Source organism: Schistocerca americana, chromosome 2 (assembly GCF_021461395.2).
Source record: "Schistocerca americana isolate TAMUIC-IGC-003095 chromosome 2, iqSchAmer2.1, whole genome shotgun sequence".
In the NCBI taxonomy this organism is placed as follows: Eukaryota; Metazoa; Arthropoda; class Insecta; order Orthoptera; family Acrididae; genus Schistocerca; species Schistocerca americana.
In genome coordinates this window covers 638,629,628-638,657,206 of record NC_060120.1, presented here as the reverse complement: position 1 = coordinate 638,657,206, position 27,579 = coordinate 638,629,628, and the positions used below count along the sequence as shown (strand labels likewise).

At 43.2% G+C, this 27,579-nt stretch overlaps 1 protein-coding gene across 1 annotated transcript in view; it reads left to right on the top strand.

The window, feature by feature from the left end:
- LOC124595367 (Down syndrome cell adhesion molecule-like protein Dscam2) overlaps nt 1-27,579 on the top strand; it is a 266,443-nt gene that overhangs the window by 52,541 nt on the left and 186,323 nt on the right. The window contains exons 4-5 of the mRNA XM_047134085.1: nt 16,402-16,643; nt 26,180-26,417. Of these exons, the coding sequence (XP_046990041.1) occupies nt 16,402-16,643; nt 26,180-26,417 (480 nt within the window). The remainder of the gene's footprint in view (nt 1-16,401; nt 16,644-26,179; nt 26,418-27,579) is intronic.

The window sequence follows — 27,579 nt, the reverse complement described above, 5'->3', positions numbered from 1 at the left end:
TTTTATCACCAATAAATCTGATATACAAACAACTTTCTTCTTTTATTTTATTGGTGACTTCAAATTTTATGGAGAAATAATGCTTTCCATTTGGCATTTGGTTATAAATATATAACAAGAGGGGTGTAATCTCTTTCAAAATCATATTCCTTACTTTTATGAAGATTTTTCCCAGTTATTAGCAAATTAGAATTTCGTGTCAGAGGAATTGCATACGTGCCTGTTTAGCAGCAGAGGATCTGCAGAACTTGATGAAATAGAGAAGTGTTAGCAATAAATGAAAACTTTACTAGGTGTAGATAGTTCAGTGATACAACACTGTCCATGAAAGTCTGCAATATGTCTTCAGCTCAAACTTTAGTCCATTAAAATTTTCTTAACGCTTCACATTAACTTTAAGTTTGTATATTACAACTCTTGTCAATTTTTAACATTTTTATGTACAAGCTGTGAATAACCAACCAGCCTCTAAATCAAAAGAATGAAAAAACATCTCTCATGCCTGAAAAAAAAAAACTTTTGTTTATATTTTCCCTATTCAGCCACATGATCCAGAACATCCACATTTGTTCTTCACTGCTAAGCCTTACATATTGGATGTGCCAAATAGATATTAACTTAAAACTGCTTCTTATGGAATGCACTACTGTCCTGCAGATAGTCCTTATCAGTAATAAAATAAGGAGCATTCAGACGAAAAGGTACTAAACATCATAACAATCAAACCAGTTGAAATTGTTTGTGGTGCTTTGCGATAGCTTAGTGAGACATTTAGGGAAACAATTTTAGTGTCCAGCATGGTTTTGTGCATGCATGGGCACATGATGCAGGAGAGTGTGTTTGGTCCATTTGATTTGGCATTGTGTCTGAGGATATCACGGCATTCACATTGCAAAATTTGATGACAGCAGCAATGTTGTGTTAGATTTATGACCTTGTTAATTGGTCTTGTCTTGAGGACATTTCCAGAAGAATGATGAAAACTGGTTATTTGAAGATACAAATCTGTTCAAGCAGAACTGCAGTTAACTGCATTTCCAAGTACATAGTTTTGTGGTGAGCTAAGGTGTCTAAAAATTTAAATCATCAATTTTTTCCCATTTACATATTGAATTTCACATTTCTTTGAACAGAGCTGATATGATCTGAGATATATGCTACATTATCACCACCTGCTTCATAACACATTGGCCCACTGTTGGAACACAATACAGCAGTGATTCAGCATCGTATGGATTCAAATAGTCCTTGGTAGAATGAATTTTCACTCTGCGGTGGAGTGTACACTGATTTGGAACCTTCTGACATATTAAAATAGTGTGTTGGATTGGGGTTCAAACCAGTGACCTTTGCCTTTTGCAGGCAAGCGCTCCATCGACTGAACTATCCAAGCACAACCCATGACCTATCCTCACAGCTTTAATTTTATCAGTACCTCATCTTCTACAATCCCCTAGGCAATGACTAAGACATGTCTCCACAGTATCCTTTCTTCCAGAAGCACTAGTGCTGGACGGTATGCAGGAGAACTTCTGTGCAGTTTGGAAGGTAGGAAATGAGGTACTGGGGCGGAATTAAAGCTTAGAGTGTGGGTCATGAGTCATGTCTGGATAGGTCAGTTGGTTGAACACTTGTCAGTGAAAGGCAAAGGTCCCAAGTTCAAGTCCCATTCTGGCACGCAGTTTTAATCTGCCAGGAACTTTCAAATACTTATTATTTTTCCAGGAGTATGTGGCACCACATGCTACACACAGGTCATGCAATTCCCACAGATTACAGGACGATTTGTGAATGCAAGCTGATGCTTGATAGTCCCATATGTGATCGATTGTGTTCAAATGAGATTTATTTAGCAGCCAAGGCATCAACATAAGTTCACTGTCATGCTCCTCAAGTATTGTAGCAGATTCTAGCCTTGTGAAATTAACAGCTGTCAGAGAAGACCTCAACCATAAGGGGACACATGTGATTGCAACTTAACTTTCCGTATCTGTTACTCAGTCCCTAAACAAGTAAAACTCAATTATGACAGGACAAAATGTTATAGCTAAGGTGAGCAATGCATAGTCTAAAACTTTTGCATGGTCTGCTGAAGCCCTTAGGGGGTGACCATGCACTACTGCATTTAAGACCAAAAACTGAAACAGTTAAGCTTCTTCAAACAGTTTACTAGTACAGACAAACTATCAAAAAAGTAATAAATAAATAATTGAGATAAAAGATGAAATATTTAAGTAAGATCATGTAGGAAAATGATGTTGCTTAAACTGTGTCGTTTGGAATTCAAACCAAATGTTTAATACAAATGATCACACAGACATACGTGTATGATGACCTCGCATAAATACAATAAATCAATTGAACAATATTTTAACTAAACAATTGAAAGTTCAGGTTGGAATATCAACACTGTTATGAAAAGGATAGATGACATGTTGGGTTGCAGACAAGCACAACAAAAAGACTGTTACACACTGAGCTTCCGGCCAATGCCATATTCTGAAAAGAAAGGAAGTCATACACAGATTCACATTAGCAGACACATCTCTCACACACATGATCACTATCTCCAGTTGCTCTGGCCAGATTACAATGGTCATATTGACCAAAAGTAGCAATGCACCTAACAAGTTCATCACACAGTTTGAAGTAATGCAGCAAAATGTTAAAGTTCACAGCTGCTTAAAAAGAGTTAAATAGAATAAAAATTATGTGGTCGCAAAAGAAATAATAACAGAAATCCACATAAAAAACTCGAAGTTCCATAATATTACCAGGTGTTCATGCTTACAACCACAAATTATTCTTAATCTCATGATTGTTGTCTTAAGCCCTCCAGCAGTGTGGCCATCCGAACATCACCAATCTTAACTCTGCTGAAACCAATCAAAAGATCTTACCACACTGCCCAGCATGAACCAAAATACCTCAAGCTCATTTCTGCAAGCATCTTTATGTATCAATCATGAGCCGATTATTCTACTCAGTGCATCAATATAAATAAAAATTGTTCAAAGTTGTAAATCTCCAGAAGTTATTCATTAATTGCTTTGAAAATTTGAGACAATGTCACATTAAAAGATAACAGTATGTTTTATATACCTACTGGAGTGCCCTATATATATATATATATATATATATATATATATATATATATATATATATACACACACACACACACACACACACACACACACACACACACACACACACACGCACACTCTCCTGGAAATGGAAAAAAGAACACATTGACACCGGTGTGTCAGACCCACCATACTTGCTCCGGACACTGTGAGAGGGCTGTACAAGCAATGATCACACGCACGGCACAGCGGACACACCAGGAACCGCGGTGTTGGCCGTCGAATGGCGCTAGCTGCGCAGCATTTGTGCACCGCCGCCGTCAGTGTCAGCCAGTTTGCCGTGGCATACGGAGCTCCATCGCAGTCTTTAACACTGGTAGCATGCCACGACAGCGTGGACGTGAACCGTATGTGCAGTTGACGGACTTTGAGCGAGGGTGTGTAGTGGGCATGCGGGAGGCCTGGTGGACGTACCGCCGAATTGCTCAACACGTGGGGCGTGAGGTCTCCACAGTACATCGATGTTGTCGCCAGTGGTCGGCGGAAGGTGCACGTGCCCGTCGACCTGGGACCGGACCGCAGCGACGCACGGATGCACGCCAAGACCGTAGGATCCTACGCAGTGCCGTAGGGGACCGCACCGCCACTTCCCAGCAAATTAGGGACACTGTTGCTCCTGGGGTATCGGCAAGGACCATTCGCAACCGTCTCCATGAAGCTGGGCTACGGTCCCGCACACCATTAGGCCGTCTTCCGCTCACGCCCCAACATCGTGCAGCCCGCCTCCAGTGGTGTCGCGACAGGCGTGAATGGAGGGACGAATGGAGACGTGTCATCTTCAGCGATGAGAGTCGCTTCTGCCTTGGTGCCAATGATGGTCATATGCGTGTTTGGCGCCGTGCAGGTGAGCGCCACAATCAGGACTGCTTACGACCGAGGCACACAGGGCCAACACCCGGCATCATGGTGTGGGGAGCGATCTCCTACACTGGCTGTACGCCACTGGTGATCATCGAGAGGACACTGAATAGTGCACGGTACATCCAAACCGTCATCGAACCCATCGTTCTACCATTCCTAGACCGGCAAGGGAACTTGCTGTTCCAACAGGACAATGCACGTCCGCATGTATCCCGTGCCACCCAACGTGCTCTAGAAGGTGTAAGTCAACTACCCTGGCCAGCAAGATCTCCGGATCTGTCCCCCATTGAGCATGTTTTGGATTGGATGAAGCGTCGTCTCATGCGGTCTGCACGTCCAGCACGAACGCTGGTCCAACTGAGGCGCCAGGTGGAAATGGCATGGCAAGCCGTTCCACAGGACTACATCCAGCATCTCTACGATCGTCTCCATGGGAGAATAGCAGCCTGCATTGCTGCGAAAGGTGGATATACACTGTACTAGTGCCGGCATTGTGCATGCTCTGTTGCCTGTGTCTATGTGCCTGTGGTTCTGTCAGTGTGATCATGTGATGTATCTGACCCCAGGAATGTGTCAATAAAGTTTCCCCTTCCTGGGACAATGAATTCACGGTGTTCTTATTTCAATTTCCAGGAGTGTATATATATATTAAAAAAACAAAGATGATGTGACTTACCAAATGAAAGTGCTGGCAGGTCGACAGACACACAAACAAACACAAACATACACACAAAATTCAAGCTTTCGCAACAAACTGTTGCCTCATCAAGAAAGAGGGAAGGAGAGGGAAAGACGAAAGGATGTGGGTTTTAAGGGAGAGGGTAAGGAGTCATTCCTATCCCGGGAGCAGAAAGACTTATCTTAGGGGGGGAAAAAGGACGGGTATACACTCGCACACACACACATATCCATCCACACATATACAGACACAAGCAGACGTATTTAAAGACAAAGAGTTTGGGCAGAGATGTCAGTCGAGGCAGAAGTGCAGAGGCAAAGATGTTGTTGAATGACAGGTGAGGTACGAGTGGCGGCAACTTGAAATTAGCGGAGACTGAGGCCTGGTGGATAACGGGAAGAGTGGATATATTGAAGAGCAAGTTCCCATCTCCGGAGTTCGGATAGGCTGGTGTTAGTGGGAAGTATCCAGATAACCCAGACGGTGTAACACTGTGCCAAGATGTGCTGGCCATGCACCAAGGCATGTTTAGCCACAGGGTGATCCTCATTACCAACAAACACTGTCTGCCTGTGTCCATTCATGCGAATGGACAGTTTGTTGCTGGTCATTCCCACATAGAATGCGTCACAGTGTAGGCAGGTCAGTTGGTAGATCACGTGGGTGCTTTCACACGTGGCTCTGCCTTTGATCGTGTACACCTTCCGGGTTACAGGACTGGAGTAGGTGGTGGTGGGAGGGTGCATGGGACAGGTTTTACACCGGGAGCGGTTACAAGGGTAGGAGCCAGAGGGTAGGGAAGGTGGTTTGGGGATTTCATAGGGATGAACTAAGAGGTTACAAAGGTTCGGTGGACGGTGGAAAGACACTCTTGGTGGAGTGGGGAGGATTTCATGAAGGATGGATCTCATTTCAGGGCAGGATTTGAGGAAGTCGTATCCCTGCTGGAGAGCCACATTCAGAATCTGATCCAGTCCCGGAAAGTATCCTGTCACAAGTGGGGCACTTTTGTGGTTCTTCTGTGGGAGGTTCTGGGTTTGAGAGGATGAGGAAGTGGCTCTGGTTATTTGCTTCTGTACCAGGTCGAGAGGGTAGTTGCGGGATGTGAAAGCTGTTGTCAGGTTGTTGGTGTAATGCTTCAGGGATTCCGGACTGGAGCAGATTCATTTGCCACGAAGACCTAGGCTGTAGGGAAGGGACCGTTTGATGTGGAATGGGTGGCAGCTGTCGTAATGGAGGTACTGTTGCTTGTTGGTGGGTTTGATGTGGACGGACGTGTGAAGTTGGCCATTGGACAGGTGGAGGTCAACATCAAGGAAAGTGGCATGGGATTTGGAGTAGGACCAGGTGAATCTGATGGAACCAAAGGAGTTGAGGTTGGAGAGGAAATTCTGGAGTTCTTCTTCACTGTGAGTCCAGATCATGAAGATGTCATCAATAAATCTGTACCAAACTTTGGGTTGGCAGGCCTGGGTAACCAAGAAGGCTTCCTCTAAGTGACCCATGAATAGGTTGGCGTACGAAGGGGCCATCCTGGAACCCATGGCTGTTCCCTTTAATTGTTGGTATGTCTGGCCTTCAAAAGTGAAGAAGCTGTGGGTCAGGATGAAGCTGGCTAAGGTAATGAGGAAAGAGGTTTTAGGTAGGGTGGCAGGTGATCGGCGTGAAAGGAAGTGCTCCATCGTAGCGAGGCCCTGGACGTGCGGGATATTTGTGTATAAGGAAGTGGCATCAATGGTTACAAGGATGGTTTCTGGGGGTAACGGATTGGGTAAGAATTCCAGGCGTTCGAGAAAGTGGTTGGTGTCTTTGATGAAGGATGGGAGACTGCACGTAATGGGTTGAAGGTGTTGATCTACGTAGGCAGAGATATGTTCTGTGGGGGCTTGGTAACCAGCTACAATGGGGCGGCCGGGATGATTGGGTTTGTGAGTTTTAGGAAGAAGGTAGAAGGTAGGGGTGCGGGGTGTCGGTGGGGTCAGGAGGTTGATGGAGTCAGGTGAAAGGTTTTGTAGGGGGCCTAAGGTTCTGAGGATTCCTTGAAGCTCCGCCTGGACATCAGGAATGGGATTCCCTTGGCAAACTTTGTATGTGGTGTTGTCTGAAAGCTGACGCAGTCCCTCAGCCACATACTCCCGACGATCAAGTACCACGGTCTTGGAACCCTTGTCCGCCGGAAGAATGACGATGGACCGGTCAGCCTTCAGATCACGGATAGCCTGGGCTTCAGCAATGGTGATGTTGGGAGTAGGATTAAGGTTTTTTAAGAAGGATTGAGAGGCAAGGCTGGAAGTCAGAAATTCCTGGAAGGTTTGGAGAGGGTGATTTTGAGGAAGAGGAGGTGGGTCCCACTGTAACGGAGGACGGAACTGTTCCAGGCAGGGTTCAATTTGGATAGTGTCTTGGGGAGTTGGATCATTAGGGGTAGGATTAGGATCATTTTTCTTCGTGGCAAAGTGATACTTCCAGCAGAGAGTATGAGTGTAGGACAGTAATCTTTGACGAGGGCTGTTTGGTTGAATCTGGGAGTGGGGCTGAAGGTGAGGCCTTTGGATAGGACAGAGGTTTCGGATTGGGAGAGAGGTTTGGAGGAAAGGTTAACTACTGAATTAGGGTGTTGTGGTGCCAGATTGTGTTGATTGGAATTTTGAGGTTTTGGAGGGAGTGGAGCTGGAAGTGGGAGACTGAGTAGATGGGAGAGACTGGGTTTGTGTGCAATGAGAGGTGGTTGAGGTTTGCTGGAAAGGTTGTGAAGGGTGAGTGAGTTGCCTTTCCGGAGGTGGGAAACCAGGAGATTGGATAGTTTTTTGAGGTGAAGGGTGACATGCTGTTCTAATTTGCGGTTGGCCTGTAGGAGAATGCTCTGAATAGCCAGTGTGGATGTGGGAGAGGAAAGATTGAGGACTTTTATTAAGGATAGGAGTTGACGGGTGTGTTCATCGGCTGAGTTGATGTGTAGGTGAAGGATTAGGTGGGTGAGAGCAATGGATTGTTCAGTTTGGAACTGGTATAGGGACTGATGGAAAGAAGGGTTGCAGCCAGAGATGGGAACTTTAAGTGTGAGGCCTTTGGGGGTTATGCCAAATGTCAGACAAGCCTGAGAAAATAAAATATGCGAGCGTAATATGGCTAGGGTGAAGGCATGTTTGTGGAGGGAATGTAAATAAAACTTAATGGGGTCGTTGTGGGGGTGTTGTGAGGGTGACATGGTATTAGAAGGTGGAAAGTGTAACATGAGGTTGAAATGAAAATGAAAGATAAAAATATATGGGGAGAGATAAGGGTGAACTAGAAAGTAACTGGAGATCTGGTATGAAAAAAGGCGAAAAAGTGTTGGTTAAGTTGATCCTGTGGTGAACTTGGGTTGGTAGACAGCGATGTGCATGAAGGTTAGGTGGTTGTGTTGCCGCTAAAACACGTTAAAGGACGGAGAAATTCGGGAAAATTTCAAAAAAACGTGTAAATGTATTAAAAGGAGTGGTGTTGTGGTGAAAGATTACGAAAATGGGGCTAAAAATTGTCTGACGAAGAAATAATGCCGTTGAAACCTGTGGGGAGCGGCTAAAAATGATCAGTGATGTGCGAAAAACGGAAGTGGAAATAAAGTGAAAGTTATCAGAACTAGCCTAAATGGTTGTTTAATACGTGAAAGCAGCTGTTATTGAACTAGAAACGGTGGATTTTATAGCAGCGGTAGTGTTGAAGGCGGAAAATAAAATTTTTTTGGTTATGGTTTGGAAGTGGGTTACGTATTATTGAGTATATATAGGCGGGATAAAATTGTATTACGGTAAAAAGGGGAAGGTGAATACGAAGTAAGACTACTGGTAAAAACAGAAAGAGAAAATTTAAGACGACAGGAAAGATTTCGAAATGCAACAGCTACAATAACAAACGTAATTGTTGGGTTCAAATTAATGATATGGTTATAATAAAGGGAAACATTCCACGTAGGAAAAATATATCTGAAAACAAAGAAAGTGCTGGCAGGTTGACAGACACACAAACAAACACAAACATACACACAAAATTCAAGCTTTCGCAACAAACTGTTGCCTCATCAGGAAAGAGGGAAGGAGAGGGAAAGACGAAAGGATGTGGGTTTTAAGGGAGAGGGTAAGGAGTCATTCCAATCCCGGGAGCGGAAAGACTTACCTTAGGGGGGAAAAAAGGAAAAAAGGACAGGTATACACTCGCACACACACACACACACACACATATCCATCCACACATATACAGGCACAAGCAGACGTATTTAAAGACAAAGAGTTTGGGCAGAGATGTCAGTCGAGGCAGAAGTGCAGAGGCAAAGATGTTGTTGAATGACAGGTGAGGTACGAGTGGCGGCAACTTGAAATTAGCGGAGATTGAGGCCTGGTGGATAATGGGAAGAGAGGATATATTGAAGAGCAAGTTCCCATCTCCGGAGTTCGGATAGGTTGGTGTTAGTGGGAAGTATCCAGATAACCCAGACGGTGTAACACTGTGCCAAGATGTGCTGGCCGTGCACCAAGGCATGTTTAGCCACAGGGTGATCCTCATTACCAACAAACACTGTCTGCCTGTGTCCATTCATGCGAATGGACAGTTTGTTGCTGGTCATTCCCACATAGAATGCATCACAGTGTAGGCAGGTCAGTTGGTAGATCACGTGGGTGCTTTCACATATGGCTCTGCCTTTGATCGTGTACACCTTCCGGGTTACAGGACTGGAGTAGGTGGTGGTGGGAGGGTGCATGGGACAGGTTTTACACCGGGGCCGGTTACAAGGGTAGGAGCCAGAGGGTAGGGAAGGTGGTTTGGGGATTTCATAGGGATGTTTGTGTGTGTTTGTTTGTGTGTCTGTCGACCTGCCAGCACTTTCATTTGGTAAGTCACATCATCTTTGTTTTTAGATATATTTTTCCTATGTGGAATGTATATACCTGCCTTTTTTTCCCCCCCAAGGTAAGTCTTTCCGCTCCCGGAATTGGAATGACTCCTTACCCTCTCCCTTAAAACCCACATCCTTTCGTCAGGGAAACATTCCACGTGGGAAAAATATATATCTAAAAACAAAGATGATGTGACTTACCAAACGAAAGTACTGGCAGGTCGATAGACACACAAACAAACACAAACATGCACACAAAATTCAAGCTTTCGCAACAAACTGTTGCCTCATCAAGAAAGAGGGAAGGAGAGGGAAAGACGAAAGGATGTGGGTTTTAAGGGAGAGGGTAAGGAGTCATTCCGATCCCGGGAGCGGAAGGATTTACCTTAGGGGGAAAAAAGGACGGGTATACACTCACACACACACACACACATATCCATCCACACATATACAGACACAAGCAGACATATTTAAAGACAATTGTCTTTAAATATGTCTGCTTGTGTCTGTATATGTGTGGATGGATATGTGTGTGTGTGCGAGTGTATACCCGTCCTTTTATATATATACCAAACGAAAGCGTTGGTATGTTGATAGACACACAAACAAACACAAACACACACACAAAATTCAAGCTTTTGCAACACACGGTTGCTTCATCAGGAACGAGGGAAGGAGAGGGAAAGACGAAAGGATGTGTGTTTTAAGGGAGAGGGTAAGGAGTCATTCCAATCCCGAGAGCGGAAAGACTTACCTTAGGGGGAAAAAAGGACAGGTATACACTCGCACACACACACATATCCATCCACACATATACAGACACCTGCAGACATATATGATATATGTCTGCTTGTGTCTGTATATGTTCGGATGGATATGTGTGCGTGTGTCTGGGGCACCCGACAGGCGAAGATGACATATGGTTCGGAGCGGGCAATAGTTCCATGTCGGAGGACAACTGGTCACGGGAAGCGATCAGCGCGTGACCCAGGGAGGCACCCGGCAGTTGCAGCGAGCCAGTAGATGGTTCCCCAGGGCGCTGACCGGACGGCACCGTTGCTGAAAGCAGACGGTGAGGAGCAGATCCCGTGCGATGACAGAGGCGCAGCTGGTTGAGATGCCAGCGCACCTCACCAGAGGCCCCCAAAACCAGATACATAGCGCGTCCGAGGCAGCGAAGAATGCGCCCTTTGAGCCAACGCTGTGAACCTCAGTAGTGGCGGTAGTAGACAACGTCGCCTGGGACAAAAGCAGGTGTCTGCCGCTGCACAGGAACCTGATGCGGCAGATGTAGCAAGGACATCAAGGTTCGATTAGGGCAACCATGGAGCAACTCAGCCGGTGAGCGACCATCTCTGGGCTGAGAGTGATACGAGGACAAAAAGAGCAATAACGTGTTTTCCTGAGAATACGACTCTTTCAACTTCAACATCTGTGACTTGAAAGCCCTTACCAATCGTTCAGCAGCACCGTTTGACTGTGGCGAAAACGGAGCAGACGTCAGTTGTTGAATACCATTGGCCTTGCAGAATGACTGAAATTCTGCGGACATGAATTGTGGGCCAATGTTGGAAACAATAGTCTGTGGAAGACCTTCAATGCAAAAGATAGCAGATAACACTTGGACAGTGGCAGATGACGTCATGGAAGGCACCTGGACAACAAAAAGAAAATTACTGAATGAATCTACCACAACCAACCATCGAGCATTCTGGAATGGACCAGCAAAATCGGTGTGTAAGCATTGCCAAGGGGAAGTGGCTTTTGGCCATGCAAAGAATTTCCGCCATGCAAAAATTCGGCGAACCAATGGGTCCCCTATCCATGACTTTGACAAGGGCCATTGCACAGCAACAAAACGCAGAACGGCAGCAAGGACAGGGTTGGCAGCTGTGGCTGTAGGTACACAACAAAAATCAATCGGAAAAGATTCGACCACGTCATCGGATTCTGCATCATTGAACATGCAAGCAAGTTCGGAGGAATCGATTGCCCTATCCTCAGCAACAGGCAAGCAGGACAACGCATTGGCATTTCTGTGCTTAGCAGTGGACCGATACAAGATATCATAGTGGTACTGTGAGAGGAAAATAGACCAGCGAATGAATTTCTGCGCTGTACATGGAGGTACAGACTTGGTCGGATGAAAAAGTGATGTCAACGGTTTGTGGTCTGTGATTATGGTAAAGTGACGACCATACAAGAAATCGTGAAACTTTGTAACACCAAATACGAGAGCCAATGCTTCTTACTTGATCTGTGAATAATTACTTTGTGCTGACGAGACCAATTTGGACACAAAGGCAATAATAGGGCGATCGTGCGATCCATCTTTGTGCGCAAGCACAGCACCGATCCCAAAATCCGATGCATCCACCATCAACAAAAGGGGCTTCTGGGGATCGAATGGTGTAAGGCAAGTATTGGAAAGCAACGCCGATTTCAAGTGGCGAAAGGCGCATTCGCAATCCGTCATCCAGACGAACGCAACACCTTTACGGCGTAAGCGATGAAGCAGAGTTGAAATGGAAGAGGCATGTGGCACATATCTGTTATAGTAATTTTTTCCCAGCACAGCACAGCTGCTTCAAATTCTGCGGCGAAGGCAAGTCCTGTATGGCACGAAGGTGCATTGGACTGGGATGTATGCCTTGGGCATTGAGTACATGTCCCAGGTATGGCAAATCACGAGCAAAAAACACACATTTGTCCTTCCGCAAGCGAAGACCATTTTGTCGCAAGACCTGAAATAATGTTCTGAGATTGGCCAAATGTTCTTCTTCCATCTATCTGGAGATCACAATATCGTCCAGATAATTTGCTGCAGTAGGGACCGACGCACAAACAGTTTGTAGATATTGCTGAAACAATGCAGGGGCAGATGCACACCCGAATGGCAGTCGTTTGAATTGATACAACCCAAAATGCATGTTAACCACCAAAATGAGCTGGGATTTTTTGTCCACCGGTATTTGCAAGTACGCATCTGCGAGGTCCAACTTCGAAAAATATTTACCCGGGCACAGTTTGTCAAAAAGATCTTTCGGGCGGGGTAAAGGAAAAGTTGCAATCACTAGTTGTGGATTCACTGTTGCCTTGAAGTCCACATAAAGTCTTAGTTTTCCCAAAGATTTTGGCAAAACTACTAAGGGTGATGCCCAGAGAGAAGCCTGCACACGTTCAATTACACCTTGTGATTCCAAATCGTGTAATGTTTTTGCGACCTCATCACGCAATGCGTGGGGAACATTGCGCACTCTGAAAAATTTCGGTTGCGCGTTTACTTTCAGTTCCAAATGTGGTTTATAGTTCTTAGTGCAACCGAGGCCCGGTGCAAAAATGTCTGCAAATTCTTCACATAGACGAGAAACACTGTCTGAAGGCACAGTCTGGTTCACTGATAGGACCTGATCTACTATAGACAAGTTAAACAACTGAAATAAATCGAAACCAAACAAGTTCACTGCAGAAGAAGAACGAATGACGTAAAATGACACAAGTTTTGTTTGTCCTTTGTATGTTGCAAGAAGGCTGCACTGTCCTAACACAGGGATATCTTGACCTGAATAACTAGTTGACTTAACATTTGCGGCATGCAATGGAGGTGTGCCCAGCTGTTTGTACGTGTCTTGATTGATCAGTGAAACTGCAGCTCCTGTATCGAGCTGGAATGGTATCACTTTGTCGTTCATGTCCAAGTCCACTTTAGATCACAGTTAATTTACTGAAATAGATTCATTAGTGCCTTGGCTTCCTGCAGCTCTATCAGACAATGCTGGACCCAAGGAGCATGTTAAATTAGCAAAAATCATGCCATGAGAAGTCTACCTCAGAATATTGCTTCTTCCCAGTTGCTACTTTTCATTGTTCCTATCTGAGACAGTAGTGTTTTTTGAGTCATTGTCAGTATAATATGTCAGCTAGCAGTGAATTGCCTTCCACATTCCAACAAATCTGACCTATAGCAGTTTTCATTTGGAGAATGGTAAAACTCTTTGAAAAAAAAAAAAAAAAAAACATTCTAAACCAGCTTATGTTAAGTAATGAAATATGTTTATTGTATCAAAAGGAAAACTCAGTTGAGAAAACTATATATTTACGAGATAACAAAATTTTCAGAATGAATCTTTCTCTGTGCAGTGAAGTGTGTGCTGTTTTGAAGTTTCCCTGGATGATTAAAACTGCGTGCTGGTCTGAAACTCAAATTCAGAATCTTGCTTTCTACACACAGTGCTCTTATCAACTTATTCACTTAGCTACACAGTGAAAATTCATTCCATGCTGTGATTGAGCCATTTTCACCACAGCTAGTCCCTCGAGGTGTACAGGAGAACTTGTGTGAAGTTTGAGAGCTAGGGAAGAGGTACCTAGAGAAATAAAGCTGTGAGGCTGGATTTGTGAGTTTTAACTGGATTGCTCATGGCCCATGAAAGGCAAAAGTTCCAGGTTCAAATCCCAGTGTAGGTCTTAGTTTTAATCTGCCAGAAAGTTTCAAACTCTGCTGCACAGTGAAAATTTTATCTTAATGCTTGTGATCTTTCTGTTCTTCAAATGTAATGTACACACCTGTCTCCATGAACCATCTGGTTTAGACCAGTTTGTCTTGTAGTAAAACATAATAATGCATTTGACAGATTTTGCTCAATGCTTTAAAGATTACTTCCTTTAGATATGACAGCCTGATTACCTACATGAACTAAATTTTGAACTTCTTCAAGTAAAGGCTGATCATTGTGTAAAGATATTTAATAGAGTTAGTTGAGTAAAATTGCCTGGGGTGACACATTTTTCTGCCTTCTCTACTTGCTCTTGTGCAGATTCTGGGAAGTTTCTTGATGTTCAGGGTGAAACTGAAGCCATTTGTGATGTTTTAGGCCTTCCAGAAAAAGAGATGGTCGATTGTGTCAATGGAGATTAAGAATAGGTACATACATGCAATTGTCAACAAATACAAAACCTTTGTAAACAATATGACACCTGAAACTAAAAACCATACACTATTGTTTAATCAGGATAAAGAAAAGTTAATCTCTTCCATCACTGCTGATTAATCTGTATACTGAAAAATCAAAAATGTTAGGAAGACCTCTTAACTGGAATACTAATGCATGTGGAACAGGTCCAAATACTGTGGTTTCAGGTAACTTACAGTGAGAAAGATGAACTCAGAAAAGCCATTACCATGCAGTTTCATTTTAAGTAGAAACAGAATATAAATTGTGAAGAGCAATAAAAATTCTAATAAAATCAAACTTGGGAATGTATGGTCAAACAAGTAAAGAATCCAAAATGAACAAAATTATCGATGTCAGATGAGGGTGCAGAGAACAGATGGTCACTAGTGAAAAATATGTCACTAGCCAATGACAGTGCACATTTGGCTCATAGTACTGCATGGCAGTTAAAGAATGGAATGAAACAAATACAGTTTTGGATTTGATGCTACAAAAATGTGTTAGAGATCAAGTAGGCAGAAAAAAGTACAAAATAAAGAGGAGTAGGTTGCATTAGTTCATTTCTTTTGAGGAGTCTGCTGTATCTGTGTTGGAGGTGAAAGCGTATTCAATTCCTTTTCTATAGCATCCAAAATTTTCTGCTAACACAACAAGCATGTTATATTTTTAGAAAATCTAGCAAGTATACTTATATAGCTCATTACTGTGCAAGCTCCCAATTGCACTATTTCCTGCTACTCATTTGCTAGCTTTTCTTTCAAAGTAATTGCAGAAAATGAAATAGAAGGCAGTGCAAGACAGGAAGCAGCTGTGGGTATTGAGAGCATTCTGGGTGGCAAAACTATGAAAATTCTTTATGTATGTTTCTTCAAAAAATGTTACTTAATAGTCAGTCTCCAGCTCTACTCTTGAAATAACTTTCAGCTAGTTCAAACCATGGATATTTCTTATGGATTCAACTATAGGGAACTGTTTAGAGTGGAGACTTAATTTACAAAATTCAAATTATACATTTTTTAATATTGGTGTTATCCAGTATTATCTCATCTCTTCATTGGTAAGTCTCTCCATTTTTTATTCCAAGTTTCCCCTTAGGCTGTCAGTGAGGTGTTGGTAGCCCTGAACCACACTTGCTGTGAATGTAAGGGCATCTGCTGATGAACTCCACCTGATGCATGCCACCTGAGGAGTACCACAAACAAATAATACAATACAAAACAAATAACTGAATTAACACAAAATATCACACACATGAAAATGATTCTCTTGTGCAGTATTTAAACCTCATAACCACTATTAATTACAAATGCCCTTGCTCATTTATAGATGACAAAGGTACAGAAAATGTTGCACCTGTGATGCTTATGTAAAAAGTCCCAAATTTAATCCAGTAAAAATTTTGTACCCTCACACATTCATATATTGTTCTGATATGAAACCTGTTTCATTTCTGATCAAAAACTGGCTTCTATGTTTCACTGTGCTATGGCTCAACCTATACTTTGGTGCAGTTGTTTTAAAGGAGTGTCATGACTCAAGCTGTGCTTCAGCTGTTTATCAATGAGTTAATGTCAAACTGAAAGAAGGGGAGATAGGAAACAGGCTTGATACCAAGGGTATGTGTAAGAGTGGTGTGTGTAGCGGAGATTATAAAGGAGAATGGATATGTTACTTGTGCAGAGGTTAGAAAAGGACAGGAAAAAATAGAGCAAAATACGAAGTCAGTCAAAAGATTGGTATTTGTCAAACTAAACACATCATTGTGAATCGGACCACAATCAGTTGCAGTTTTTTATGTACTTGTTTCATAATTGTTTATTTTTACAAATAAAATAAATTACTATGTAGCAGAGTATAATAGAATAATGCTTGAAACTTGATATTTCATAGCATCTTCATGGCAAAAGAATGTGCAGCAAATCATAGTGGATGGAGAACAGACAAGTGCCAGTATTAATGATCTGCTCCCTGCTCATACATATCACTTACGTGTACTGGCTAGAAATTCACTTGGTGTGTCAAATGGTAGTAGCATAATCACCATAACAACTGCAGAAGAAGTTCCTGGTGGACCACCACGTGATATCCAGGTGCAGGCTAGGAACTCAGAAACACTCCTTGTTACCTGGAAGGTGAGTAGCCTTTGAGTCCTGTGATAGTTACAAATAAGATGGTATAAATGTCTATACACTCAGATGAAATAAACAGAAAGTAAACATACAGCAATGCTAGGACTGTTTCTGAAGACTATTTATGAATGTGTTGAACCACACTTGAACAGCTGTCATGTGGTATTGTTGATTAGAGACAAAATTTTTCTTTGTATTTGTCAGTTCTTGTGATGTATCCTTATACCAATATCGGTGTAAATGTGAAGGTGGTCTTTTTCATGTGACTGTCTAGAATATACAGCTACCCCTACCACTGGCATTTTGTGCAGCCACAGGTGAGATTTTGATACTCTTTCACTTACTATGTGCAAACTGTTACTACTACAGAAAAAAATGGAACAGGACCTTTTTGTGGGAAATTTAATGTAGTTAAATTTTTCCTAGAGACCACAGTTTTAGAGTTATTCTAGTAAACCATACCAAATGGACATTCAGCCACACCCCCACTCCCAAATTCAACCACAGTTGGTCAGGATTTCTACAGTAGTATGTTGTTCATTGCAAGCTCTCCTACCACTGCCCAAATATTTGTGACAGATCGAATAATTTCCCACATTTGAAATTTTCTGGCCTTCACTGGCTGACATTATTATGGCATCAGCGTAGCCAGGCCTTACAAATTGTAAAATTGATGTTTGTGTAAATTTTACTTAACAGTTTTGTCAACTTTAGCAGCTTTAAATAACAGTTACATCATTGTACTTGTAAGGCCTTAGACTATGAAACTACTATGCTAAGGATGAATTTTGGATCAAAGTGTCAATGTAATTCATTTTAGCATGATGTTTACAAAAGCAGTAACCCTTACAGGAATGGTAATATTCATAGTACTAACAAAACAACTAACCATGTTGTCGTTGTGGTCGTCAGTCCTGAGACTGGTTTGATGCAGCTCTCCATGCTACTCTATCCCGTACAAGCTTCTTCATCTCCCAGTACCTACTGCAACCTACATCCTTCTGAATCTGCTTAGTGTATTCATCTCTTGGTCTCCCTCTATGATTTTTACCCTCCACGCTGCCCTCCAATGCTAAATTTGTGATCCCCTGATGCCTCAGAGCATGTCCTACCAACTGGTCCCTTTTTCTTGTCAAGTTGTGCCACAAACTCCCCTTCTCCCCAATTCTATTCAATACCTCCTCATTAGTTATGTGATCTACCCATCTAATCTTCACCATTCTTCTGTAATACCACATTTTGAAAGCTTCTATTCTCTTCTTGTCCAGACTACTTATCGTCCATGTTTCACTTCCATACATGGCTACACTCCATACAAATACTTTCAGAAATGACTTCCTGACATTTAAATCTGATGTGTCGACAGAAGTGCCGACACAGTGTTATTTTGAGGGGGCCGATAGGCACGCAATCTAACGCAGATGGGCGTGAATTCTGGAACAGGATAACTATTGAATGGTAGCAAGAAAAGTACATAGCTGCTTTATACTTAACTTTAAGGCTCCTTGTGATACATCTCTCTTGACTATACAAATGCGACTCGTAATTTACATGCACTGTTACAATTGGCGCCTTGCTAGGTCGTAGCCATGGACTTAGCAGAAGGCTATTCTAACTGTCTCTCGGCAAATGAGAGGAAGGCTTCGTCCGTATTGTCGCTAGCAATGTCGTCCGTACAACTGGGGCGAGTGCTCTATCGTATATCGAGACCTGCCTTGTGGTGGCGCTAGGTCTGCGATCACACAGTGGCGACTCCCGGGTCCGACATGTACTAAATGGACCGCGGCCGATTTAAGCTACCACCTAGCAAGTGTGGTGTCTGGGGGTGACACCACATTCCTCCCCCGCAAATTGGCGAACGGTCGTGGGATAAGGCTTCCGCCCGCCGTGGGGAGGACCCCATGTTGACGTATGCGATGAGGTGGGGAGCCTAACAACAGACGAGGCTGTGCCACCCGCACCCGGCCATTCGGTCCGAGGGGATCTAGGAAACGCCTGAAAACCTAGTCCAGGGTGCACGTCAACATGCGGTGTATGCGCCCGTAATGAGACAGGAGGGGCCGAAGGGTCGACCTCCATTGCATCGGGGTACCCGACGCGCGATGACGTCATGTGGTCCAGAGCGGGCAAGAGGTCCATGGCGGAGGACGGCTGGTCACGGGAAGCGATCGGTGGCGCGTGACCCAGGGAGGCGCTTGGCGGCTGCAGCGAAGCGTCAAATGCGGGCGGCGCCGGTGGGAGAACAGGCGGCGGCGGCAGCTGCTGCGGCGGCGCGTCGCCATGGGGCAAAATGGAAGGCATCGTCGGTAACACCTGGGGATGAGGCGAGCCAGTAGATGGGTCCCCAGGGCGCTGACCGGACGGCACCGACGCTGAAAGCAGACGGGGAGCGGCAGAACCCGTGCGACGACAGAGGCGCAGCTGATTGAGATGCCGACGCACCTCACCAGAGGCCCCCAAAACCAAATACATCGCGCGGCCGAGGCAGCGAAGAACGCGCCCTGCGAGCCAACGCCGTGAACTGCGATAGTTGCGATAGAATACAACGTCGCCTGGAGCAAAAGCAGAAGTCTGCCACTGCACAGGAACCTGATGCGGCGGGTGCAGCAAAGACATCAAGGTGCGATGAGGACGACCGTGGAGCAACTCAGCCGGCGAGCGACCATCTCGGGGCTGAGAGCGATACGACGACAAAAAGAGCAACAACGCGTCCTCCCGAGAATGTGACTCTTTCAACTTCAACATCTGTGACTTGAAAGTCCGGACCATTCATTCAGCGGCACCGTTTGACTGAGGCGAAAACGGCGCGGATGTCAGATGTTGAACACCATTGGCCAGGCAGAATGACTGAAATTCTGCGGACATGAATTGTGGGCCATTGTCGGAAACAATAGTCTGCGGAAGACCTTCAATGCAAAAGATAGCAGACAACGCTTGGATGGTGGCGGAGGACGTCGTGGAAGACATCCGGACAACAAAAGGAAAATTACTGAAGGCATCGACCAGAACCAACCATCGAGCATTCCAGAATGGACCAGCAAAATCAATGTGCAAGCGTTGCCAAGGGGAAGTGGCGTTTGGCCATGCAAAGACTTTCCGCGGCGGTGCGGATTGTTGTTCGGCACACGCCATGCAAGAAGAACACATATTCGTAATCGCAGCATCGATTCCGAACCAAGTACAGTGCTGACGAGCAAGTTGTTTCATTCGCACTATACCCCCAATGTCCATGGTGAAGAAGCCGTAAAACAGAGGACTGTAACGAACGTGGGACCACGACTCTGGACTGATCATTATCAGAATGCAACAACAAAACACCACGTCGAACAAAAAGTCTCTCCTTGTGAGCAAAAAATCGGCGAACCAACGGATCCTCGATCCGAGACTTTGACAAAGGCCATTGCGTAGCAACAAAACGCAAAACGGTAGCCAGGACAGGGTCAGCAGTTGTGGCGGTATCTACACGACGAAAATCAATCGGAAACGATTCGACCACTTCATCGGTTTCCGAATCAATGAACATGCAAGCAAGTTCGGAAGAATCGAATGCTTTATCCTCAGCAACAGGCAAACGGGACAACGCATCGGCGTTTCCGTGCTTAGCAGTGGACCGATACAAGATATCGTAGCGGTACTGCGAGAGGAAAATAGACCAGCGAATGAATTTCTGCGCTGTACATGGAGGTACAGGCTTGGTCGGATGAAAAAGCGATGTCAAAGGTTTGTGGTCTGTGATGATGGTAAAGTGATGACCATACAAGAAATCATGGAACTTAGTAACACCAAATACGAGAGCCAAAGCTTCTTTCTCTATCTGTGAGGAATTTCTTTGCGCAGACGAGAGCAATTTGGACGCAAAGGCAATAGGGCGATCATGCGAGCCAACTTTGTGCGCAAGCACAGCACCGATCCCGAAATCCAACGCATCTACCATCAACAAAAGGGGTTTCTGGGGATCGAAAGGCATGAGGCACGTATTAGAAAGCAACGCCGATTTCAACTGGCGAAAGGCGCATTCGCATTCCGTCGTCCAGACGAACGGAACACCTTTACGGCGTAAGCGATGAAGCAGAGCTGAAATAGAAGAGGCATTGCGCACATATTTATGATAATAGTTAATTTTACCCAACACACTCTGTGATTCTAGATCGTTTAATGTTCTTGCGACCTCATCACGCAATGCGTGGGGAACATTGCGCGCTCTGAAAAATTTCGGTTGCGCATTGACTTTCAGTTCCAAATGTGCGTCATAGTTTTTAGCGCAACCTAAGCCCGGTGCAAAAATGTCTGCAAATTCTTCACACAAGCGAGAAACACTGTCTGAAGGCACAGTTTGAGTCACTGATAGGACCTGATTTACTATAGACATGTTAAACAACTGAAATAAATCTAAACCAAACAAGTTCACTGCAGTAGATGAACGAAGAACGTAAAATGACACAAGTTTTGTTTGTCCCTTGTATGTGGCAAGAAGGCTGCACTGTCCTAACACAGGGATGAGCTGTCCTGAATAACTTTTTAGCGTAACATTTGCGGCACGCAACGGAGGTTTGCCCAGTTGTTTGTACGTGTCGTGATTGAGCAATGAAACTGCAGCTCCGTTATCGAGCTGGAATGGTATGATCTTGCCATTAAAGTCCAAATCTACTAAAAGTTTATTGTCCTGCTGACGACAAGAGCGACTGTTTTGTGCAATTTGAACAGACACTTGTACAGAATCACTTGCTAATTGACGTGATTTCCGGCGACGTCGACGCACAGTTTTTGTGGGACGAACACAGTCACTGTTAGAGAAAGTGTCACTGGACGAAGTGGAATTAACTACATGAATGTCCATGGGCGAAGGTCCACGAGCCTGAGTGTCCTTGGTTCTATTCCAGCGCGAAGCAAAGGGCCTGGAATGATTGTGATTGTCTGACCTGAGCTTTTTCTGGCAAACACTTTGAACATGCCCTTTCCTATTGCAGAAAAAGCAAATAGCTTGGCGTGACGGGCAATGTTCACGCGAATGTCGAGTAGCACACCGCGGGCACGATTTCACTGCATTTGTGTGCTGGCGTGGCACACCTGGCTTAGCGCGAGGCGGCAGCTGTGTCGAAGTGCGCGAGGCCCGGTTACCGGGCCGCGCAGCGCGTCCAGCGGGCCGGTTAATGTTACACACGGCTGGCGAAATTTCAAAAGATTCCTGAGCACAGTCAAGTGTGTCTTGTCTATCTAATATGTCGATCACTTGTTGAAGGGAGGGATTAACTAGTTTCAAAATTTGCTCCCGTATGCGAACATCAGAAACGTTCTGTGCAATTGCATCACGCACCATTGTATCTGAATAAGAAAGACCACAGTCACAGTCAAAAGAACACTCCCTAGTAAGTCCTTGCAATGTTGCTACCCACTCCCTATTAGTTTGACCGGCCGTACGTTTTGTACGAAAGAACGTATACCGTTTTGCAACCACATTAACTGTTTCTTTGAAATAGGCATCTAAAGCAGACAAAATTTCCTCGTAGGACAGAGTTGCTACGTCACGTCGGGGAAACAATTTCACTATCACACGGTAGGTGGACACACCAACACAAGAAAGCAAAAACGGCTGCCGCTCATTACCTTGAATTCTGTAGGCGGCTAGATGCAAGGCGAACTGTCAGGACCATTCGGTCCACGACTCGTGCGCCGGGTCGTAGTTCCTAAAAGGCGGTGCAACTGTGAGTTGTGGCTGCGGTAGCGGTGAAGCGGCGGCTGCCGCATCGTGTTGCAGTGCACGTTGACCCTGGACGAGCTGTCCAAGGGCATCCAATAACGCCTGCGTCTGCTGATTCTGCAAGCGATAAAATTCGGACAGTACATCTGGAGATTGTGGCGAAGCCATGACACAATTAAATGTAAGCAATCAGAAAGAATTCTTTACTCGTCGCCAAATGATGTGTCGACAGAAGTGCTGACACAGTGTTATTTTGAGGTGGCCGATAGGCACGCAATCTAATGCAGACGGGCGTGAATTCTGGAACAGGATAACTATTGAATGGTAGCAAGAAAAGTACGTAGCTGCTTTATACTTAACTTTAATGACTCCTTGTGATACATCTCTCTTGACTATACAAATGCGACTCGTAATTTACATGCACTGTTACAATTGGCGCCTTGCTAGGTCGTAGCCATGGACTTAGCAGAAGGCTATTCTAACTGTCTCTCGGCAAATGAGAGGAAGGCTTCATCTGTATTGTCGCTAGCAATGTCATCCGTACAACTGGGGCGAGTGCTCTATCGTATATCGAGACCTGCCTTGTGGTGGCGCTAGGTCTGCGATCACACAGTGGCGACACGCGGGTCCGACATGTACTAAATGGACCGCGGCCGATTTAAGCTACCACCTAGCAAGTGTGGTGTCTGGCGGTGACACCACAAAATCTATACTCGATGTCAACAAATTTCTCTTCTTCAGAAACTCTTTCCTTGCCATTGTCAGTCTACATTTTATATCCTCTCTACTTCAGCCATCATCAGTTATTTTGCTCCCCAAATAGCAAAACTCCTTTACTTCTTTAAGTGTCTCATTTCCTAATCTAATTCCCTCAGCATCATCCAACTTAATTCAATTACATTCCATTATCCTCATTTTGCTTTTGTTGATGTTCATCTTATATCTTCCTTTCAAGACACTGTCTATTCCGTTCAACTGCTCTTCCAAGTCTTTTGCTGTCTCTGACAGAATTACAATGTCATTGGCGAACCTCAAAGTTTTTATTTCTTCTCCATGGATTTTAATACCTATTCCGAATTTTTGTTTTGTTTCCTTTACTGCTTGCTCAATATACAGATTGAATAACATCGGGGAGAGGCTACAACACTGTCTCACTCCCTTCCCAACCACTGCTTCCTTTTCGTGCCCCTCGACTCTTATAACTGCCATCTGGTTTCTGTACAAATTGTAAATAGCCTTTCGCTCCCTGTATCTTACCCCTGCCACCTTTAGAATTTGAAAGAGAATATTCCAGTCAACATTGTCAAAATCTTTCTCTAAGTCTACAAATGCTACAATGTCAAAATCTTTCTCTAAGTCTACAAATGCTACAAATGTAGGTTTGCCTTTCCTTAATCTTTCTTCTAAGATAAGTCATAGGGTCAGTATTGCCTCATGTGTTCCAACGTTTCTATGGAATCCAAACTGATCATCCCCGAGGACAGATTCTACCAGTTTCTCCATTCGTCTGTAAAGAATTCGCGTTAGTATTTTGCAGCTGTGACTTATTAAACTTATAGTTCAGTAATTTTCACATCTGTCAACACCTGCTTTCTTTGGGATTGGAATTACTATATTCTTCTTGAAGTCTGAGGGTATTTCGCCTGTCTCATACATCTTGCTCACCAGATGGTAGAGTTTTGTCAGGACTGGATCTCCCAAGACCGTCAGTAGTTCTAATTGTATGTTGTCTACTCCCGAGGCCTTGTTTCAACTCAGGTCTTTCAGTGCTCTGTCAAACTCTTCACGCAGTATCGTATCTCCCATTTCATCTTCAACAACCTCCTCTTCCATTTCCATAATATTGTCCTCAAGTACATCGCCCTTGTATAGACCCTCTATATACTCCTTCCACCTTTCTGCTTTCCCTTCTTTGCTTAGAACTGTGTTTCCGTCTGAGCTCTTGATATTCATACAAGTGGCTCTCTTTTCTCCAAAGGTTTCTTTAATCTTCCTGTAGGCAGTATCTATCTTGCCCCTAATGAGATAAGCTTCTACATCCTTACACCTGTCCGCTAGTCATCCGTGCTTAGCCATTTTGCACTTCCTGTCAATCTCATTTTTGAGACGTTTGTATTCCATTTTGCCTGCTCCTTTTACTGCATTTTTATATTTTCTCATTTCATCAATTAAATTCAACATTTCTTCTGTTACCCAAGGATTTCTACCAGCCCTCATCTTTTTACCTACTTGATTCTCTGCTGCCTTCACTACTTCATCCCTCAGAGGTACCCATTGTTCTTCTACTGTATTTCTTTCCCCCATTCCAGTCAATCGTTCCCTTATGCTCTCCCCGAACCTCTGTACAATCTCTGGTTTAGTCAGTTTATCCAGGTCCCATCTCCTTAAATTCTCACCTTTTTGCAGTTTCTTCAGTTTTAATCTACAGTTCATAACCAATAAATTGTGGTCAGAGTCCACATCTGCCCCTGGAAATGTCTTACAATTTAAAATTTGGTTCCTAAATCTCCGTCTTACCATTATATAATCTATCTGGAATCTATCAGGATTCTTCCATGTGTACAACCTTCTATCATGATTCTTGAACCACGTGTTAGCTATGATTAAGTTATGCTCTGTGCAAAATTCTACCAGACGACTTCCTCTTTCATTTCTTTCTCCCAATCCATATTCACCTACTATGTTTCCTTCTCTCCCTTTTCCTACTCTCGAATTCCAGTCACCCATGACTATTAAATTTTCATCTCCCTTCACTACCTGAATAATTTCTTTTATCTCATCATACATTTCATCAATTTCTTCATCTGCAGAGCTAGTTGGCATATAGACTTGAGCTTCGTGTCTATCTTGGCCACAATAATGCATTCACTATGCTGTTTGTAGTAGCTTACCTGCACTCCTATTTTTTTATTCATTATTAAACCTACTCCTGCATTACCCCTATTTGATTTTGTATTTATAACCCTGTATTCACCTGACCAAAAGTCTTGTTCCTCCTGCCACCGAACTTCACTAATTCCCACTATATCTGACTTTAACCTATCCATTTCCCTTTTTAAATTTTCTAACCTACCTGCCTGATTAAGGGATCTGACATTCCACGCTCCGATACGTATAACGCCAGTTTTCTTTCTCCTGATAGGGATGTCCTCTTGAGTAGTCCCCGCCCGGGGATCCGAATGGGGGACTATTTTACCTCTGGAATATTTTACCCAAGAGGACGCCATCATCATTTAGCCATACAGTAAAGCTGCATACTAGTGGGATAATAGCCCAATCAATAGACACCAAAGATGATCATATATTGGGAACAGTTCATGTAGTTGGAAATTTTTACACAGTTCTAGGAGGGAGTGCTATGAACAACATACTGACTGGAGAGGGATGAGTATGTGGTGGGGGTGTGTGTGAAGGACACTTTTATACATTTTTTTAAAATAAAACCATGGCTTCCAGTGATACACATCCCAGTACAAAATTTAACTACATTAAATTTTCTGTGTTGCTTGAAGTGACAGTAGTAGGTACAGCTGAATCACCCTGTATGAAAGATGTTGCAAATGGTGACAATTCATTGTTTAAAGTTATCAGATGTCTTTACATGCACATAAAAGATAATCATTGGATACTACCATATAAAATGTGGATGTAGCTGAAGTTTATAAAATCTCATAAAAATAGATACACTGAATCACTTAGCAAAGCAGTCCCTTTTTTACACTTAGTGTTGCACATTATGTGCCAGGGCAAGACATAAGTCAATTAGAACGTGTGTGAAATTATTTTATTTCTTACCTACAGACTACCTTTAGTTATTTTTCTGAAATCAATCTTGTTGCAGCCTCCAGAAGAACATCTTCATCATGGTGAAATAATGGGATATTACATTGGATACAGAGCAGCAAATTCATCAGAGCCATTCCACTACAAAACATATGAAGTAATTCCTGGCATGGAATTAAGGAACATACTGTCTGGACTTCGTAAGTTTACAGAATACAGTGTACTGGTGCAGGCATATAACAGGGCAGGTGCTGGACCAAGGAGTGAAGAAGTTTTAGCAATGACAGATGAAGATGGTAAGACATTATAAGAATAATCTATTATTTATTTCATTTTGAATATTACATGACCTTTCTCCGAGTGATTAATTGACAGATAAAAAACATAATAACTGCAGGTTAGAAAAGAAACAGAAAATTTGTAAAACTAAATTACTGCATTTTATGACTATTTATTGCAAACTCTTTACTATGTAGTAGATATTATAGACAAAAAGAGCAAATGAGAGTTTCAGAATGGGTTATTTAAATGTAATCTTTTTGCATGACAGAATTCACACATTATACCAGTTGGTAGATAGCTAGAAGAGTATTGTGTCATAACATACAATTTCAAGTCATTGACTTGTGTAGAGTCTCATCAAAACACAAAAACTAGCTTACAATTTTCCTTATAATATCAGTAATATAATATACTGTACTAGAAAATTAATTAATTAAGCAATTAATATTTTTTCTTTGGGAGTAACAAACTTTTAAAAATCAACAATCCTAAGTACTTGCTCCTTCCTGCTCAAATTTTCAGGTTGTCATTCATGAATTCTTCTACTTCGTAGAAACAATTCTACACTAGTTTCTCACATAATGTTTTTTTCAGTGTTTACTAAATTAATGCTGAACGCTTCTCTTCCTTTCACTTCTAAATTATTTTTTGCACCCATATAAAGTGGAGTTTGAGCATAAAATTTTAAGCCGTGGTTGGGCAGCATAAAATTATTTTGATTTTTGGTGTTGTAATCATGCTGAAATTGATCTGCTACAAATAAATCAGGTTTACTGTGTATAAAGATAATCATCTCATAGATGCATAGTGAGAGAACATTTAACATACTTAGATTTTTTAGGTGTGGATGACTTGATTTTCCTCGCTTTACATTGTGCATATTTCTAATGAAGGTTTCCTGAAGTATTAATATTCGATGCATGGTTTGTGTTACTCCTAACTACAACTCCATAGCTTATTACTGACTCAAAGCAGCTGTGATATACTACTTTTCTTATGCCCATACTGGTAGCATTGTATAATATCCTCTTTGTAAATTCTAGGCTATTTAATTTATTTGCAAAGTACTGTACATGTGAGCTCCATGATATATTTTAATCTAGTTGCATTCCTGGGAATTTCACATAACTAGCTTCATGCAAATCCTGGTTTCTGTGACTGACCTGAATATCATTT